Here is a 20,398-nt window from a genome sequence, read left to right on the forward strand (position 1 = left end):
CCAAATTAATAAATGGGCAAAACAACAGATATTTCTGAAAAGAAGAAATACAAATGACCAACAAATACATGAAAAATGTTCAACATCTCCAACAATTAGGGAAATGCAAATCAAAACTACATTGAGATTTCATCTCACTCCAGTCAGAATGGCAATTATCAAGAATACAAATAATAATAAGTGTTGGTAAAGATGTGGGGAAAAACAAAAATATACACTCACACATTGCTGGTAGGACTGCAAATTAGGACAACTACTTTGGAAAGCAATAATAGAGATTCCTCATAAAACTAGGAATGGAATCACCACGTGATCCAACTATCCCACCCCACAGTGTATACTCCAAAGATCTAAAATCAGCATATGATAAGGATGCAAAATAATTCACAATAGCTAAGCTATGGAACCAAACCAGGTGGCCTTCAACAGATGAATGGTTAAGGAAAATGTGATATATATCCACAACAGAATATTACTCAGACATAAAGAAGAATAAAATTATAGCATTTGCTGGTAAATGGATGAACAGAGACTATCATGCTAAGTGAAATAAGCCATACTCCAAAAGTGAAAGGTTAAGGTTTTTTTCCTGATAAATGGAAGCTACTCAAATATAAGGAAAAAGAAAGGGGTAGGATTCCATAAAAAAATAGAAGAAAGATTAGTAGAACAGAGGGAGGGAGTGTTGGTCAGGAAAATGGAATAACAATGGACTAAATCTGGCCTATGTATGTATATGAATATACTACAGTGAATCTCACCATTATGTATATGCACAAGACACTAATTTAAAAAACTATAAATTAATAGAAAGATCAGTAGAACAGAGGAAAGGAAACAGGGTGAGGGAGAAGGGAAGGGGAAGGGAACTGGGGGCTGAACTATAGGAAACTATATTCCATGCTTTTATCAAAATAAATCCTAATGTTATATATAACTAAAAAGAACCAATAATTTTTTTTAAAGAACTACTGCTCTGTTAAGCTTTAGAATCATCCTACAAGTTTGAAAATTTACCTGGGCTCTCCACAACAAAAGAAGATTTTTAATGTCCACCATACAGAGAACATTTTTGGCTAAAGGAATACTACAGCTGCCCAATTTGAAAACAACTACTACAAGAAGCAGAAGCAATGGCGGCTAAGTAAAATCTTTCAGAGATCATCTCCCTACAAACACACAAACTACCTTCACAAGAGCTAAGGAAGACAAGTGAGACACCACACTGCCTAGTTTTAGTATAATAATAAAAGAAACAAGGGTAGGAGGAAAAGTTACCCAAGTCACCAGTCTCCCAACTAACTTCAGCAATGCAGAGAGAGATGTTTTCTGTCTGAGGGAAGGAGAGATAATTAAATCCAGGCCTTACACTTAAAACCCAGTACCAGCCCTGTCATGGTGAACCCAGTGTGAGGTTGAGCCCCACAACCCCTGCTTCAGGCCTGCAATACCCACACTGAGCTACTAGAACTGCCTTATCCAATAGGCCTAAGGACTGCTGTCTCACCCCTTCCCCAACCTTAGGCTTCAGGGGAGGGAGGCAAAACATTTCTTCAAGATAAAAATGCTAAGCAAATTAGGTATATCAGGGATACAACTCAATAAAATAAAGACCATTTATAACAAACCAATAACTAATACTATATTAAATGGAAAAAAGCTAGAAACTTTATCTCTAAAATCTGGAATACGACAAGTATAACCACTTTCATTATTTTATGCAAAAACTATTAAAAGTCCTAGCCAGAACAATTAGGCAAGAGAAAGAAATAAAGTGCAAAAAAAGAAAGGGAAAGGAAAAAACAAGCTGCATCCAAATTGGAAAAGTAAAAGTCAAACTCAGTTTTTTTCAGATGACATGATCTTATTATATAGAAAACTCCACCAAAAAACCATCAAAAACTAATAGAAATAAAAAATTCAACAAAAATCACAGGATATAAAAGAAATATACAAAAATCAGTAACTTTTTTATGTACCAGTAATGAAATAAAAAGTAATGTCACTTAAAATAGCAACAAAAAATAAAATACCTAGAAATATATTTGAGAGGAGGAAGAGAAGGAGGAGGTGGAGGAGGGGGAGGGGGAGAGGAGGGGAGGGGGGGAGGAGGAGGAGGAGGAGGAGGAGGAGAGTAACCAATCAGCCAAGTCTTATTGAGGAGGGGGGAAAAAAGCGGGAGGCATTATGCTTCCTACCTTCAAATACACTACAAAACAGTAATTGAAACAGCATGATAGAATGGGATTATATCCAATAAAAAAGCTGCTTTGAACAGGAACAACAATAGAATGAAGAGATAAGCTGCAGAATGAGAGAAAATATGATCAACTATAGTTCTGACAGGGTTAATGTTTAAAATATACAAGGAACTCAAAAACTACAATAGTATCAAAAATCCAATTAAAAAAATAAGAAATGGACCCAAAAAAATTCTTTAAAGAATTCATGCAAATAGCCAGGAGGTATATGAGAAAATGCTCGACATCACTAATTATCAGGGAAATGCAAATCTAAACCACAAAGAGAGGGCACCTCAATCTAGTAAGAATGGCTACTATAGAAAAGACAAAATATAGCAAGTGCTGACAAGGATATAGAAAGGAAACCCTTGTATTCTGTTGTTAGATATGCAAATTAGTGCAGCCATTATGGCAAACAGGAGGCAGATTCCTTAAAATATTAAAATTAAACTACCATATGACCCAGAAATCCTACTACTAAGTATATATCCAAGAGATATGAAATCAGAATGCTCAAGAGACATCTAAACACCCACATTTATTGCATTATTCACAATAGCTAATAAATGGAAACAACCTAGGTGCTCAACAACTGAAGACTGAATAAAGAAAATGTGGTACATATATACATTTGGAGACTATTCAGCCCATAAAAAAAGAGTGAAATCCTGTAATTCACTGAAAACATGGATGGAACTAGAGATCATTATGTTAAGTGAAATAAGTCAAACAGAAAGAGACAAGTAGAGCATGAATATAAAACATTGATCTCATAGGAGTTGAAAGTAGAATGGTGGTTACCAAAGGTTGAGAAAAGGGGAAGGGTGGGATGGAGAGAGATTAGAGGTTGTTCAATGAGTACTAAGTTACAGTTAGATAAGAATAAGAAGTTCTGCTGTAGCACTGAACAGTAAAATAACTACTGTAAATAACTACAGGTAATGACTATGTATTTCAAAAAGCCAGAAGAGTTGAACATTTTCACCATAAAGAAATGATAAATGTTTGAGGAAATAAATGTTTACCCAGATTTAAACATTATACAAACTATATATGTATCTAAATATCACATAGTATCCCATAAATGTTTACAATTTTTATTTTCTATTTATCAGTTAAAATGAATTAAAAATTAATTTTTTCAAAGAATTCAAAGAAATGTCTGAAACTTCCCATGTTTTGTAGAAGATATAAACTTAAAGATTCAAGAAACTGAGCAAACTTTAAAATGGAGCAGTTTTTTAAAAATCCACACTGAAACACATCATACTTCTTAAAACTTTTTACTTTGAACAATATACTTTTGAACACCTTTAAAAACCAAACTGTGCCCAGGCTCCAATGTCAGAAGAACCACAAGTTCAAAACCAGCCTCAGCCACTTAGTGAGACCCTGTTTCAAAGTAAAAAATAAAAAGGGCTGGAGATGTGGTTCAGTGGTAAAGAGTCTCTGGATTCAATCCCCAGGAAAATAATAATAATAATAATAATAATAATAATAATGGGAAAAATATTGAAAACAAGGAATAAACAAAATCTTGACTAAAGAAGAAAAATAATTCAACTAACAGTATTATTTCTCATCAGAAACTACGGAGAATGAGGTGTCTCAAGACCTGTTAAATGCTGAAAGGAAACAACCTCAACTCAGAATCACGTCCGGCAAAAATATCCTTCAGGAATGAAAATAAATTCAACATTCTCAAACTAAGGAAACCTAAGGAAATATGTTGCCAGCAGAGATCTCCTTGAGGGGGGTGGGGAGTGGGGAAAGGCTAAGGAAAAAAATGTCTATATAAAAATGAAATGATAAGAGGAGGAATACTAGAACATCTAGAAGAAAGAAATTCAAAAACTAGATAAAATAATTTTCACTCTCAAGTTTTTAAAATAAGTTTGATGACTAAAACATACCATAATAAAATGACAACAGTGATAAGACTCTAACAATCATGTGTATATGTGATGTAACAACTGGGACAACCATTTAAAATTACATAAAGAGGTATATTCAAAACATAATAAATCAACCAAAATAGTAAAAAATATTCAAATAACCCACATGAAGGCAGAAATTAGAGAAATTAAAAACCAAGAGCAAACTGAAAGCAAATAATAACATGGCAGACTTCATCTCTAACATAATTACATTAAATATGAGTAGTAAAATGGTAAATACACCAACACTGAACTGTTTTTATCAGCTGTACATATTTATATAGTTTTCTGAGTTCTCTGATGTATTTCATTGATTTATGTATCTTTTTCTTACTGATACCATAAGGTTGATTAATATATCTATATAAATAGTATTAGAATCAGGTAACCTGATTCTTCCCACATTATTTTTTTTCAAAGTTAGTTTAGGTAGTTCCTTTGCTTTTGCATATATTTACAATAATATTTTCTGTATATACAATAATCTTAAAATTTTGATAAGAATTGCATTAAACCTGTAAATTTACTATCTCCAGTCTTCCAATCCATGAACTTGGTATATCTTTCTTTCAAATCCCTTTATCTGCACTGTGCAGTTTTTAGCATCCAAATCTTATAACGTATTTTGTTAGATGTACATCTAAGTATTTCATGCTGTTTGAGTATTGGTAAATGGAACTATATTTTTAATTTTGATGCCCATTGCTAGTACATGGAAATACAATTGATTTCTGTTTATCTTTTATCCTGTAACCTGCTCACTTATTAGCTCTTGGGTGCTATTGTTTAGTTGTTGTTTTTAGATTCACTGGGATTTTCTACATAGATTACCATGTTATATGCAAATAGGGACTGTTTTACTTCTTAATCTATATATATTTTATTCCCCTTATATGCTTTATGGCACTGACTAGAACTGTGACTGTGAACCTCCAGTGTCTTGTTCTCAGTCTCTGGAAAGCATTCAATATAATGATAAGAATGTCTGCAGCCAGTGTTTGGCAAATCAGGACCTGTGCCCTATTGGTATACCAGTATTGAAGGGGAAAGTGTTTAATACCCTATCCCCCAGTTTTTTAATAACTATTATTTCCACAGGAAAGATATGAAAGGAAGGTATGGGTGGGTTCCATGCCTTTCCCTAACTAGCTACCAATGCTCTCTCTAATCTTTGCTCAGCACCCTGAGATCTGTGAGAAATGCCTGCAAGTAAACTGCAAATTCCTTTGCTAATCCACACTAGGTAGGTGAAGTTTGAGTTCATTGTTGCTATGGACCTATGGATTTTAAATTGCTCCAATCATACTGGTCTTCAGCTTGATTTGAGGTTTTTCCTTTTGTGCTGCTCCCTAGAAACTGTGCCTTGTAGGTATAGTTTTCACAAGTGGTCCTACCCCTTCTTCTTCTAGAGTTTCATCTGTTTTCTAATTTATTTTTTTGTTGTTGTTATTTTTTCACTGCTTGTAAAAAAGCAGTAAAAAGCTGAGAGGAGGAGTAAGGAGAGATTACCAAGGAGTACCTGAAACTTCTAGGATGATGGACAAGGCCATAGTCTTGATTGTGGTGATACAGGTGGGTACATGGGCCAAAAGATATCAAATTATACACTTTACACATGACTAGTTATGGCATGTCAGTTACACCTCAGTACAGCTATTTTAACATAAATAAATTGGAAAGTAAGAAATACAACTGCTTTTATTCATGGACATCATCATCATATACATAGGAAAATTCAAAAGAATCTATTAAAAAAAGCTTCAAAGCAGGATCGTGACACAGGTGTAAAGTCAACATTCAAAATCAACTATAGTACAGAAAAAATTAAAAATTTCAAATAATACCATTATAATAGTTTTTTAAAAGAAGTACCTAGGTATAATTATATACTAGAAAATAGCACTGCTGAATCAAATTAAAACTAATTATCAAAATAAAGACCTACATACCACAAACATGGATTATAAAATTTAATATTGTTAGGATGTCAGTTCTAACTATATTTAAAAATCCAATGTAATCTCAATCAAAATTCTAGCAAAAATATTTTTTTTAAGTAACAAGCTAATACTTATATTAAAATGCAATTTTGAGAAGAAAAAACAAAACTGGAAAACCTTTTTCTTTCAAAATTTATAATAAAACATGGTATTGGTATAAATAGAGAGATTAACTGAACAACAGAGTCCAGAAATGGATCAAAAATAATATGGTCCATTTTCAATAGATATGCTAAGACAATCCAACAGAGAAAAGAATTATCACAATGGAACACAAAGAAACTTTTTTGTGTTACAAAGATGTTTTATAACTAGACTATCATGATGGGTATATAGTTTCATAGATTTGTCAAAACTCAAAGAACTACACACTCAAAATGAGTGTGTTTTATTGCATTACTGTAAATTATACCTCAACAAAGCTAATTAAATCAAAAGAAGTCAGAATGCAAGAAGACATGCTCAGCACATCTCACTAAAGATAACTACACAAAAATATTAATAATGCCAAAGGTCAATAAGAAAACCACCACCAAATAGTGACAAAGATTTATACAGGTGACTGATAGACAAAAAAAAATCCAAATGTCTATTATACATGGCAATATATTTAACCTCACAAATAATAACAGAAGTACAAATTAAAACAAAAACATATCCCAGCTAAAAGAAGAGATCTGGTTATTTGGTTATTTGAAATCTAAAGGATATGAAAAAAACTGATTTCTACACAGCAGTGTGAATTGCTATATTTTCTTGAGAGATCTGTTTAACAATATTTGGTGAAGATGACAAAGTACATATACCACAACATAGCAATTACACTTCTATGTGTGTATTCTAGAGAAAATTTTGCACACATACAGGAATAAACACATACAAGAATATAGATTTTAAAACTGGAATAGAAAGATTGGAAATAATTTAACATGTACAAATAGGGAAATGTATAAATAAAATTTAGAATTCATAAAAATGGTTAAAATTAAAGGAATAAATATATATACACACAATTTAAAAATATAATGCTGAGGGGAAAGACACAGTGAGTATAAGGGCATTTATGAAGACCTAAAAATATATTTTAAAAATCCTTAAAAATAAGAGATTGAATGAATATGCACATCAAATTAATGACAAAGGAGCAAACTGGACTGTTAACAAAACAAAGATGACTTCAATGATATTTATTAATGCTTATTTTATAATTCTGAAGCAAAAGATGACATTTACATATTCTAAATGGTTGATTATACATTTCTGATATTATTCTTTTTAGTTTCTATAATTTTAAACATTCCAAAATCAAAATAATAATTTTTAAACCTACAAAAACATGAAGGACCAAATGTACTAACTTTGAATTCATATTCTGGATTTTGAGATAACTTTAATCCAAAAAGCAAGGTTTACCTCCCGATAAATAAATTTAGCATTTATCTTGAGTACAAAAATTGAGTTTACAAATTTTCTGTTGTTTCTCAAATTTCTAGAGTTGGCAGACTCCCATGGAAAAAAATGTAAAGTTGTAAAAATTGTAAAGTAAACAATGGAAAAGTATTAAAATGACCTTCCTTTTTTCTTTCCCCAGCCCTGGGGATAGAACCTAGAACCTCCCACATGCAAGGCAAGTGTTCTACCACTGAGCTGCACCCAAAGCTCCTTAAATCTTACTTCAGTAATGTAACTCCAAAGTCACTGCTCTGATCACCATTTTCACTGTCCCTCCATGTGGTCCTCACAGCCACCCACTCAGTCTCCAGAGCCAACAAACCCACGCAGAACACTTTTTGGCTCTCCTGACTCTTTCCCATTTGGCTTGTCTATTATCCTGGTCCTAATTTCATACTAATGTTCATTTTTTAAGTTCATGTGGGCATGGTTTTTGTGGTCTTTAAATATTAAGGGAAAAACTTTTGGTACTATGCTCAACTACAAGAATATTTATAATCAATAAACCTGAAACCCATCACCCGCTTTTCTTGTAGTATCATTATATTTTATGTCTTTATTTTAAAAAATTCACTCTACAACTATTATTTGTCTCAAAATATTACTCACCTCTGGATAAAGATGGAAGCGTTTCACTGTATTAATTACAAGGGGATACTCAGTAAGCCTATCATTCATAATCATCCACAGTCCTTCCAAAAATGAAGGTGCTTCAATAATGGTCTTGAAGTAGGAATAATAAAGTCCCTTTATTTAAAAAAAAAAAAAAAGCCACAGAGGTCAAATATAAATAAAACTTTAAAATATTTTTACATCTCCTTTTAGAGCTTTTTTCTGAGAAAAAGGTCAATAATAAGACTTTTTAATTACTCCTTGATATTACATTAGTAGACTTAAAAAGCAAGTTTTTTCAGATATCGCTTTACTATTCTATCAGCTTTTCTGTGTGCTTAAAATTTTTCAAAATGAAGAATTTTAGGGATGGTCAAATGTTTGAAGAATCTTTTCTAACAGGGCCTTAGCATATGTATACAATATACTTTAAATTGTACCAAATCTGGTTGTGCCCACAGTCCTTGGAAGTTGGCATATAATGAATTTTATCATAAATGGGGATGCCTCTGTGACCCTGTGCAAATTTTGCATATGAAAAATTTCGTTTTTTCCTATGCTTTTAAGAAATATCACATAATGATCGTAAACACAGCTTGAGAATGGAACTTCATGCTTCCAGCTTATTTCATACCTCTATCATCGCTGCACAAAGTGAAAGCTAAATGTCACTGACTTTTGCTCACAAATGCTGTATATTGAAAAAAGAATTATTTTAACATCATTTCAGCATGTGAAATAATGGCTTCATTAGGATAGTAAAATGCCTTTGATTTAAAATTCAAGCATTTTTTTAAAAGCACGATTTTTCATATCACTTTGTCAACTTGCTATTTTCAAATAAGATAGAAAATAAAGGACTGCATCATTTATAAAAGGAAATAAAGGTCTACATTGTTTGTAATAATACACTCTGGCCCCAAAATAATAAAAATAATTTCAACTTTAGACTCATTCTTCCTTCATCCAACTATTTTATTTTTTTACACACAAAATATCTTTTATTCCAAATTATACAAAACCAAAATCCCAAACAAGTATTACTTATAAGATCCACTGATATTTATTTTTAAATAATATTACATAAATTTAAAAAATCTGAGTTCCACTCAAATTTGCCAGTAAATCATTAGTTTTTTTGCTTAAAAAAATAGAAATAATAGTTTAGAAATAATAGTTTCCTCATAGGGTTTTAGAAAAAACTCAGATTAAAAAATCTGAGTTCACTCAAATTTGCCGGTAAATCATTAGTTTTTTTGCTAACTATATTCACCAAGTTGTAAGAACAAACAAAACATCCACATTAACACTTGACAGGTTTTGACCTGTGATAATACCTGGATATTAGGCAGCATCCAATAAAAACATCAATATAGTTTTCATTCATCAAATGAAATATTATTCAAGTTTCCAAAATAAGCTTGAGTTATTTGGGGTTTGAATTTTTTCAAAAGGCCAAGTTAAAATATAAGAACTAATAGTTTTCATTTAGTGGGAGCTAAAAATCAATGTGTGTACTTCCAATCAAATATCTGTCAGACGGAACATGATTCATTTTTAAGAGTCAAGCCAAACCTTTGCTGCCTTTGCTGCTCCAATGCTTCTGTTTGCTTTGCTCAAAACCCAGCAACACCCCCCTCACCCCACCCACACACACACCAGGCCTTTGTTTGTCCCTGTGGTGCTGGGGATCAGACCCAGGGTCCTGCACATGGTAGGCAAGCACTGTACCACTGAGCTACACCCTCAGCCCGTTTCCCCTTTCTTTTCTCTCACTATGCCTTCAGCCTTTTTCTCTGCTCTGGTTGATCCATACTGGGACTGTCCATGGTGGTCTAGAAGAATCTTTTTGTCTCTCCATTTATCAGTCTCCATTTTCATTTCATCTTTTTCATCTTTTATCAATATATTGCATTTTTCTTGGCCCTGTTTGGGTAACAACAGTTGCTATCTCTTGAACATCTTTCATTAAAACATTACTGTATACTTTGAGAAGTATTTTAAGTCTGTTATGCTCCTTTGGAGTACTTTTTTTTTCCAGCAGTCATCTTCCCTTTCTACTTACTCTGTAAGCTTTTAGCCATTTAGATCATACTCACTGGAATTCAACTACCTAATTTTTGATAGGCCAAACAACACTAATGGCTCCTCAATTGAAGATCTGTTTTAGCTCATCTCTGATTGGCCATTTTCTCATAGTTTTGATTGTCAAAATATCAGTTCATGGAAGTATTTTCCTTTCAGTGCAGAAAGACAAGCAACACAACAATTAAAAGATATTTAATATGCAAAAGACTGTATTTAGGAAAGCAATGTATATATTTAAATAAGTTATTGATAACAAGATATTTTGTTATACATGCTTCTGTTCATTTTCTCCCTTTGTTTTCACTAAAACCCTATGAGGAAACTATTATTTCTACTTAATAGATGAGATGAGAAAGATAACTGATTAGCCATCAAACAACGAAGCACATTACTGCTGAGTCCTGTGATCTGTCACCAAAGCCCACACTCTGTCACAGCTACCCTCTTTATTTAATAATAGTTTATATCCCGTCACAAATTCTTCAAAACTTTACAAGTGTTAGAAAGATGAAAATAAACAAGAAGTAGCTAAAGGACCCAATATTCTGGAAATTTATAAAACAGAAATTAGACACAAAAATTCATTTCCATTCCTAATAAATTTCTACTTTACATTCTTTCTATTTTTAAATCACAAATTAATTCATTAGAAGAAAGAGGCTAACCATTTCAGTGCGAAAAGTCATCTCTCGTTCCAAAGATGAGAGGTGAGAAAAATGACGGTCATTTTCAAAAAGTGATATTAAATGTATCCTAGGGAAAAAATGAAATATAATAAGAACAGGTGTCAAACCAATGCTAAAACATTTTTAGGTTATAGCTAAAGTAAGAAAGCCATATAAAAAATAAATTTTTATAATAAATATTAAGATAATAGTAGAATTGTTTACTAACTTACATGTTTGGGGCATTTATAATCCAGTGTAGCACATATGTGAAATTTATTAACTTGGTTCTTAAACTTATTTCTATGTATATCCAAAATTCCTCCAATTCTCTCCTCCCTTCCTTCCACCCTAGGCTTCTAAATCAGAACACTGGCAAGTTTTGTTTTGTTTTGTTTTTTAAGTTTAAGAAGTGATTCAAATGTACCAGGTTGTGGAAATACCTTTATTAACTGTTGAAAAGTGTTCAGAATATAATTTTAAGTAAAATTAGATGAAACTGATTTTTAAAGAAGTATAATATCATATAATGGATCAACTTTAAAGTGCCAAAGAACACAGAACTATACTTAAAGGATATTTTAACAGTGCAAATCAATAGCTGTAGGCAGTGACAAAATATGTGATAAATAATTAGTTGCAGTTAACATTTATGCGATCCTTAATTATGTGGTGCTTTCCAATGAAGTTGAAAATAAAGCAAAATCCCATCCATCAACTTGGTTTTCCACTCCCCCTTATTTATGGTCATATGTCAGGAGACTAATATCAGTAAGAATCCTTCCTACCATTATAGCTAACATCAAAAGTTTCCTGTAGACAAAATGGCCAGAGCAGCATAATCCCAACAGAACACAGCATCCGTACTTCCCAAAAGTAGAAATCTGAGCTCAGTTGAGACAAAAATATTCCAGACGGAAAATATTATTATTTTACAGATGATTTTTACAAATAGATCACTTTTGTAAAATAAAATGCCCATGCACAGTAAAAGGCTCAAAGTCTTTTATTTCTGCCTTTACTACTACATAGTCTTTCTCTTCAATTCTACCTGCTCACCAGTTGACAAGTATTAATAAAACTTTATCTCTAAACTCATGTCACTTAACAACACATTGATACTCTAAAGTAGGGAAGTATGTTAGTTTAAGCTACAAAATACACTAGGAAACTTAAATATTTAAGGAAATACAGTGGGGAATTCTTTGGTAAAGCCAAAATATTTAAATTTGTAAGTAACTATTCTCATAATGAATCTATTTTATAAATACTGCTTCACATATGAGGTTTATTAAAAAATAACGTTTATAAATTAGTACACATATAGATATTACATATACATGGCTAGAAGTTATGTTTTACTATATGAAAATATTGATGGCAAGTTATAAACCAAATTTTTTTATTTATTCCAAAAGAAAACTAAATCTTACCAGTGCAAAATTCCCACAATAGCAGCTGGAAAAAGAAAAAAAAAAAGGGAAATTAAAAGATGCTTTACCTGAAATACCTTTAAAACAAGTATTTCAAATGCATTTGCTTACATGTCCAGAGAGAGAAAATAAAGATATATGGCCAGCTACTTCTGCCTTCATGTGAACATAGGACACAAAACAAATTGCAAATCACACTTACCTTTTGCAAAGGGACCTTGACAACTGAGCAAAGGGGGAGACTTGAAAGGTATACATATGCCTCTTAGATAATTTGTAAAGGAGTGATGAAATATGTGCTTTTGAAACTTTTTGGGGTTTTTTTTCAGTATTATTTTCTATTGTCTCTTATTCTCTATTGTGTAAATTTTTAAAAGGAAGTGAATAAGTACACTAGGCTAGATTTTTTTTTAGAAAAGACTTAAGCCAACAGGAGCCACTCTAGAACACTGTTCCTTGGGCTCATCAGAAAATGGTTAAATGTAGAAAATCACTTCTTAAGAGCCCATTTGAAAACTCCATTATGCAATTCAAACCTTGAGGAAGTGTCAGCTCTTTGTGAGTTCCCAGATCTAGGTACCTCTAAATGGCCCATAACATGCACCCGGTACATGAGGCTTTACTAGAGGGCTATGAGGTCTGATAGTGACTCTAGATATGGAGCTTTTTAAAGAGCGACAAACATAGTCTGTGCCCTCTGGTGAGCAGAAAGTTGCTTTTTAAAAGAATACCATGGAGCTGGGGAGAAGAAAGGGATGAGAAGGGGTGGGCAGTAGTGGAGGAGGCAGAACAAGAACACCACAAACCCTACTGTTCTCACAGGGTTCAGCAGCTTTCCTTGAATTAATGCTCTTTAGGTTATTGTAATCCTTTGGATAATTTCTGAAGTTTTGAAAAAGTTGATTTTGATAATCTTCTAAATATCTTCCTTATTGTCAGGGAGAAGTGAATTTACTTATTTCAGAAGTCCTGCCTTCCTTCTAAGACTTTGTAATAATTCTCATGGTTGCCCCAAATATACTTAGCAAGTCATCTTAAAAACCACAAACATTAACCCCTTTAAAAATTCAAAACTTACTCAAATTGGCTAATAAAATAAATGCAAGTTACTCAATAAAGGAATTAAAAATTACAATGATGAAATCCCTAATCCTGTTTCTCCAGCTCTTTTTTCATATTACTATCCTGGATTCATCTTAAATAATTTCCACAAAATTTACCTGCTTTATATCAGGATGGGTAAACTGCAGCCTATGGTTTGTTTCTATACTTTCCACAAGCTATAAATGGTCTTTATGTTTTTAAAAGGTTGTAAGAAAAAAAAAAAAAAAGATGAAGATACTGAGCACGGTGACACATGCTTGCAAGCTCTGGAGGCTAAGGCAGGAGGATTGCAAGTTCAGAACCAGTCTCAACAACTTATCAAGGCCCTAAGCAACTAAGCAAGACCCACTCTCAAAATAAAAAAATTTTAAAAGGGCTGGGCATGTGGCTCAGTGGTTTAGTGTCCCTGGGTTCAATCCCTGGTACCAAAAAGATGATGATGATACAATGGACACTATGTGCCCTGCAAAGTTTGAAATATTTACTCACTAGTTGTTTATACATTTGTTAACATTTCCTATCTAATGTAGTCTGAGTCACCGTTCTCTCTAAATTGGAAAAAGATGCCCCTCTGATAAGGCTTCATGAACTTTAAGAAATACAGTAACTACTATTCAACTATATTTGTACTCTTTTATTCTCCTGAAAATGAAATGCATTGGCAAAAAATCTTAAAAATAATATTTTAAGTGGAAAAGATCAAATATTCTACCAAATCCATCGACCTTTTCAAAGATCCTCAAAAGTCTTTGTCTAACTCTCTCCCCCTATATTCCACACCTCCCCCTCCCAAAGGACAGACATGGGTATAATATACAGTTTTCCAGGTGCATGAAGTGCCTAGCATTAGGCCTTTACATAGTGATTAAAAGTATGTCCCCAAACCCTATGTCTATCAGTCTCACCCTGAGGGTGACCCAGTCTTCAACTTGACTGAAACAAACACCAAGGGCCACCAGCACTCCCAACTGCTTTTACCTCCACTTCAACATTTCTCTATACAGTAATCCTTGTTTGTTTTTTCTATTCTCTACCACCTCAGAAGAGAAAGTCTCTCTCCTTTTTTCCATAGTTTCTCAAGTTTGTGTTTTTAATTTCCTCCTTCTCAAACATTCCAAAACGTTGCTACATCAATTATTTCCTTTCTTGGATCTTTCATTTGTTGAAAACTGAAATTTCATCTTCCTAGAACTGAAAACACTTCCCTTAAGGTAAGAACCCTTCCAAATGTGGAATATGACCTCCCCTGTTTCTCTCCCATTTAATGACAACACCCTTGGCTACTTTACTCCTTTGAAGTTCCCAAACTCTTTAAATAACCAATGACCTCTTAGTTATAAAAATCAAGCCCTGTTTCAATTCCTATGCTCTTCCATCTTCCTGTAGCATTTGATCAGTTTCTTGGATTTTTTTTCTCTCATCTCTGTCATACTAAATCTCCCCATTCTATTTTCCTAAAAACATTTTATATATTTACCTGTTTTTTTTTCCTTTTCTTCTCATCCTCTGAAACTAAGTTTACAAGTTTTCTCCAGGTCTCTTTACTATATCCCCCTTTCTCTTGCCACATTGGTATCTCTTGGCAATCTCAAATTGTCAACAATCATTTCTACACTAATTATTACCACATCCATGATCTTCAAACCTGAACTTTCTCTCTCCCTCCACCTCCCTCAGTTCCTGTTCTAACAACTTATCTTGTCCTGTCAATCTCTGTCTGGCCCTCCCCATTCCTACATGCTAAGACCATTATAGCCATTCTGTTTCCTTTCTATGTCCAGTCCAGTGTCCACCCTGCTGCTGAGTTAACCAATGTGTAGCACACTCCTCATCAAATCATTCTCCAATTTGAAAGTCATTCAGTGCCAACACAGTGAATGTACTAATATGCCACTGAATTATTCCCTTTTCAAGTGGTAATTTCAAATTATCTCCTTAAAAAATGTTTTTGAAGAAAAGAACCAATCAGTGCCTTCTTACTAATAAAGGTCAAATGCCCAACCCTCGGCCTTGATTTGGCTCTTCAAAGCCAATCCCAATCAATCTTTTCAACTTACTTCCTACTTTCTCTGTTTTCCACATCTTTCCTTTCAGCCTAATTTGGCTTTCATGTTGTCTTACTTCCACAACTTTATAATCATAAACAGTTCCATCAGCCTCTAATACTTGTTCTCAGCTCCGTTCATCCAAATATTGGCCTTTTGTGACAATTTGAGCCCCAATTTTCCCCAACAGTGTTTCCTGATCTCCTTTCTCAATCCCAGCCCTAAAATATTAACTTGTTCTTCTAAGCTCCCATAACAACTGATATCGTCTGTCATTACTGCACCCAACACTCATCAGGTGCCTCTCAAGGACCAAACTTCAGTGCACTGGAACTTGGATTTGGGAAAATGGTGTGGTTTCCAAACCCATGTTGATTCTGGATGTGGAATATGTCTACTGACATAATTAGAAATGTGATAAGAATCTAAACATGAACTACCATTATTTCTCAAGTATTGTTATCACTCCATGGTGGAGCTTCCACTGACCTGGTGGAAAAGAAAATACAATGACTCGCATTAAAAGACATTTATCTATGTCTCAATTTATATTAGTATTCAGTCTGATCAAAGATTGGGTTCAAAATAGAGACAACAATAACTTTTAAGGATTAGGCTCAAAATAGAGACAACAATAACATTTAAGTTATATCCCAAACTACAAAAGATGAAGGAAGAAAACTATTTCAAGTACCTAAATAAGACAAAATCCCTAATTTTAAGCACGGAAGCACCACACCAGACCGAAAGTAAATGGGTATCAGCACTGGGTCATCTTTGTCCACTCTGACCCTATTTTCACTATCAATGATGTCAACTAATTTGAAAACACTTCCTTTGTTTTGCTTTATTTAAGATGAAGAGAAGCATAAAATATCTTTACCTCCCACCCAAAGATCTTGCCAATCACTTTTACAAAGTGTGAGAATTGGCTTCCTAGGTTAAATAATATTTTATTGACATAGAAGTGACCACTAAGCCCAAAAATCCTACAAAAGTATTTTAACACAAGAAGTAAGGAGGCTGGGAATTCTTGGGAAGTGCTTCTCCAGCGCTTGGATCTTATCATTATTGCTGGTAGGACCCCACAAACGCTTGTTAAATTCTTCTCCATTAAGACTCAAGAAAACCACTTCAAATCTTTCTCGGCTCCAAGGGAAAAGCCTAGCACCGCGGGACCCTGGCAGGAGCGCCATCAGGCTCCTTCCAAGGGCTCTCCTGCCTGCTCTGCTCACCTATGCTGAAGGTGGTCCTGCTCGAGACCTTAAGGGTCTGCAATACGTGCACCTTTTCGCGGACCTGTTCCAGGAAACAGAAGAGAAATTGAAAGCGGCCGAAAAGTAGTGTTTTGGCGAGCTGTTCCAAATGCAAGCAGTTTTGCGCGTTCAAATTTCGGATCTTCCGCGGCGTGTAATCCCGGGAGCCCCCTGGCAGGTTTCTGCCGCTTAGGGACGAAGGCTGCAGAAGCAGCTCCGGCTTTTCCATCTCCTCCTGCAGCTCTTTCTCCAACTCGGGCTCCCCGGCTCCGGCTCCGGTGGCCTTGCGCCGCCGCTTCGACTGCAAGGCGCGAGTAGATTGAGGTGGCTCTGAAGTCGCTTCTTTGAGTTTATTCCTCGTTTGCCCGACCATTTTCTCATAGTCCCTGTTCGGATGGAGCTGAGTCTCTCTAGGCAGCGGGCCCAGCCGACTCAGGCGAGGTCCCGAGGGGCCTGACTGGCCTCGCAGCCTCAACGACTGGTCCTCGCCGCCGTTGCGGGCTTCCCAGTCGTCATGGCAACGCGAAACGTGGAGGGCGGGGGCGCGAGCCTCGCTGCTTCGCGCTGCCCGCGCGCACAGCCTCCGCGCAGCACCCCCACGCACGCCACCTCCCAAGAGCGGCGCTCCACGCCAGCTGCACGCGCGCGCCACCCACGCGCACCGCCCCCCCCCCCAGCACAACCCTGCTCGCTTCCAGCCCCGCGCGCATCCAGCCCCCACGTGCCATCCCACGAGCGACGGGTACCCAGCCCGCGTGAGTCAGGAGATGTCACCCCACAGCCTGAGGTGGACATGTGTATCGTGATACCATGGTTTTCTCCTTACTATCCTTTATTGGAATTCCAACAGGGGCGTCAGAATTCCTCTGCCATAGAAGGGTTGTGTTCAAGGCGTGCAGCATTTTCCTAAATCAGTCTTTCCCCAGGACCAATTAAGAGGTGCGCGCTTGTTGTCACAGTCACCACACCATCCCATGGAGGCCTGAGTGCCTGGTACAGATGGACGGGAGAGGGTGCGGGGTGGCATATTCCATGTCCTCTGGCACAGTCCATAATGCAGCAGTCATACTGCTTCACGTCCCATCTGTTTTGTTTCGTTTCGTTTTGGTTTTTTGTCGATCAGATTTGACTCCCTAATCCCCAGTTCCCCGTCAGAACTATAAATCTTTTTTTTTTCTTTTTTTTTTATTGGTTGTTCAAAATATTACAAATCTCTTGACATATCATATTTCATACATTAGATTCAAGTGGATTATGAACTCCCATTTTTACCCCAAATACAGATTGCAGAATCACATCGGTTACACCCACATTTTTACATAATGCCCTATTAGTAACTGTTGTATTCTGCTACCTTTCCTATCCTCTACTATCCCCCCTCCCCTCCCCTCCCCTCCCATCTTCTCTCTCTATCCCATCTACTGTAATTCATTTCCCTCCTTGTTTATTTTCCCCTTCCCCTCACAACCTCTTATAAGTAATTTTGTATAACATTGAGGGTCTCCCTCCATTTCCATGCAATTTCCCTTTTCTCTCCCTTTCCCTCCCACCTCATGTCTCTGTAGCCAGGTTAGAGTCCCTGATGCAACACGGTTTAGAAATGTTCATGGCTCCACATAGCCCATAAAGCATAAACTCCCTGGTTTGCCCATCAAGCCTTCAGTAATCTGCTTACATCTACCTTTTCAACTTTCCCATTTCCCGACGCAGATCTTCCATTCCAGTCATTCCACGTGAGAGGGCCACAGCAGGAGGCTCTGTAACTGGCTTTTTAAAAATCCTTTTCTCCCTGCCCACCTGAATTTTGTCACCTTTGGGCTGCAGTAATTACTCCTTCTCTGAGAGTCTAGAGCTCTTATGGACAGTATTATTCATCTGGATACTAGCTTAAATTCACTAAGCACAAAAATTAAAAAATTTAAAAACACCCAAAGTTCAATAAGAACTGTTACAGTCAATGTGTTGTTTTACAAGGTTGGTTGTTATTGTTTCTCCCCAGGGAGCATTTCTACATTCCTGTCACTGTGTTTTTTGTTGTTGTTGTTTGTTTGTTTGTTTGTTTTGTTTTTGTTTAAAATGTTTTGGCACTCAACTTATAGGAAATTGAAGATCAGGGATATAGTAAATCCTACCTGTCCAGTACTGAGTTTAAAATACAAGGTATTTATGAGTGGTTGGTAAAAGTGTTCTTGAATGAATACACAAAATAGAACACTTTATGTTTTCATATTTTGGAACAATAAGGGCAGTGCAGTTATTGTATTTTTTGTTTTTGAATCAGCTATATAGTAAACATTGGATTAATTAACAGTGTTTGGCACTGTTCTAAATCTTTTATGTAGAGGACCCTCATAGGAAAATCAACAGTGTGACATTGAGCTAGTAATTTAGCCACTCTAAGATTAATTTGCTCATCTGAAAAATGAGTGAAGTTCATCCTTACTGAATGGTATTACTGAATGAAATAATGATTGTAAACCACCTAAAACCTAGTGCATACTTAATTAATGTTATATTACCATGTTTTAGATGGAATATTTTATGGGACGCTGGAGAGTATTACTTCCAATTAATAGTTTGCTCACCTGAATTCATAATCATCAAGTTATATATTAGTTCTATTGTTGAACAACACTACATGTTCTAAGTTCATTAGTTAACTTCTGAAACAGTTGCCTTAATAGTTATTTGTTCTGTTATTAAACAGAATAGATCTGTGTGTAAGAGGGAAATCATGAAATTTATTTTATCCAGTTCATTAGAATCATGCATGTTTTCATCTTTTTATATCTTCTGTAAGAGTGATCTCTTTTGAATCTAGTTATCTTAAACAGTTATTTGAGTAACAATTCACCTACATGCTTATTAACAATAACAACTTAAGCCAATATTCCTGATATTTCATTCTATTATAAAATAATTTAAATAGCACAATATAATTAGATATAATGCAATATATTTCTACATTGTCTTATGTTGTTAGAAATGAAGACGCCTCATGGTACATCAACTGATTTTCCTTGCATAAAGATTTCTAATCCAATCATATGTATCTAAAACTTGCCTATTTGTTCCCTTTGTCTGTTAGTAAGGTAATTAGTAATTTTTTACCAAAAAAAAAAAAAAAAAAGCAACTTAACTATGTAACCAGCAGGTGGCAATAATGACCTGTGAATCCGAATTTTAAAACATTTTAGGTAGTTTTAAATGAATGAATTAAATTTTTTTAAAAAAGGACAAAATCACTGTTATTGTAATGAATCAGTTTACTAAATATGAAATGTAGGGAAATGCCAAATGTAACCCCACATAATAACAATTATATAGCATATTTCCTGTATGAAAATCATTAAGATATTCATCATGATCAATAGTTTTCCGAATAATAATGACTGTGTTTTAGTTGGTTCAGAAAAATTGTCTATAAAATTTTAATGTTTTAACTTTACACAAATACACAGATACATATTTAAATTAAGCTAAGCTACATCAATATCTACCTTGATTATATGGACCAATTTAGATAGAAGGAATTCAATGAACACCATTTTGAAAATGTTATA

At 34.8% G+C, this 20,398-nt stretch overlaps 1 protein-coding gene and 1 pseudogene across 2 annotated transcripts in view; both read right to left on the minus strand.

Annotated features, from left to right (window-relative positions):
- The window catches only part of Dpy19l2 (dpy-19 like 2), an 80,234-nt gene extending 63,026 nt beyond the window's left edge, over nt 1–17,208 (minus strand). For both annotated transcript variants that reach the window (XM_076863918.2, XM_077110695.1), the window contains exons 1-4: nt 16,815–17,208; nt 12,431–12,455; nt 10,998–11,085; nt 8,242–8,379 (exon numbers count right to left, since the gene is read on the minus strand). In XM_076863918.2, coding sequence (XP_076720033.2) covers nt 8,242–8,379; nt 10,998–11,085; nt 12,431–12,455; nt 16,815–17,208 — 645 coding nt within the window. The remainder of the gene's footprint in view (nt 1–8,241; nt 8,380–10,997; nt 11,086–12,430; nt 12,456–16,814) is intronic.
- On the minus strand, nt 9,936–10,328 carry LOC143411870 (protein LLP homolog pseudogene; annotated as a pseudogene).
- Nucleotides 17,209–20,398: the final 3,190 nt, after the last annotated feature.

The sequence above is a fragment of the Callospermophilus lateralis genome, chromosome 1 (assembly GCF_048772815.1).
Source record: "Callospermophilus lateralis isolate mCalLat2 chromosome 1, mCalLat2.hap1, whole genome shotgun sequence".
NCBI classification, from domain to species: Eukaryota; Metazoa; Chordata; class Mammalia; order Rodentia; family Sciuridae; genus Callospermophilus; species Callospermophilus lateralis.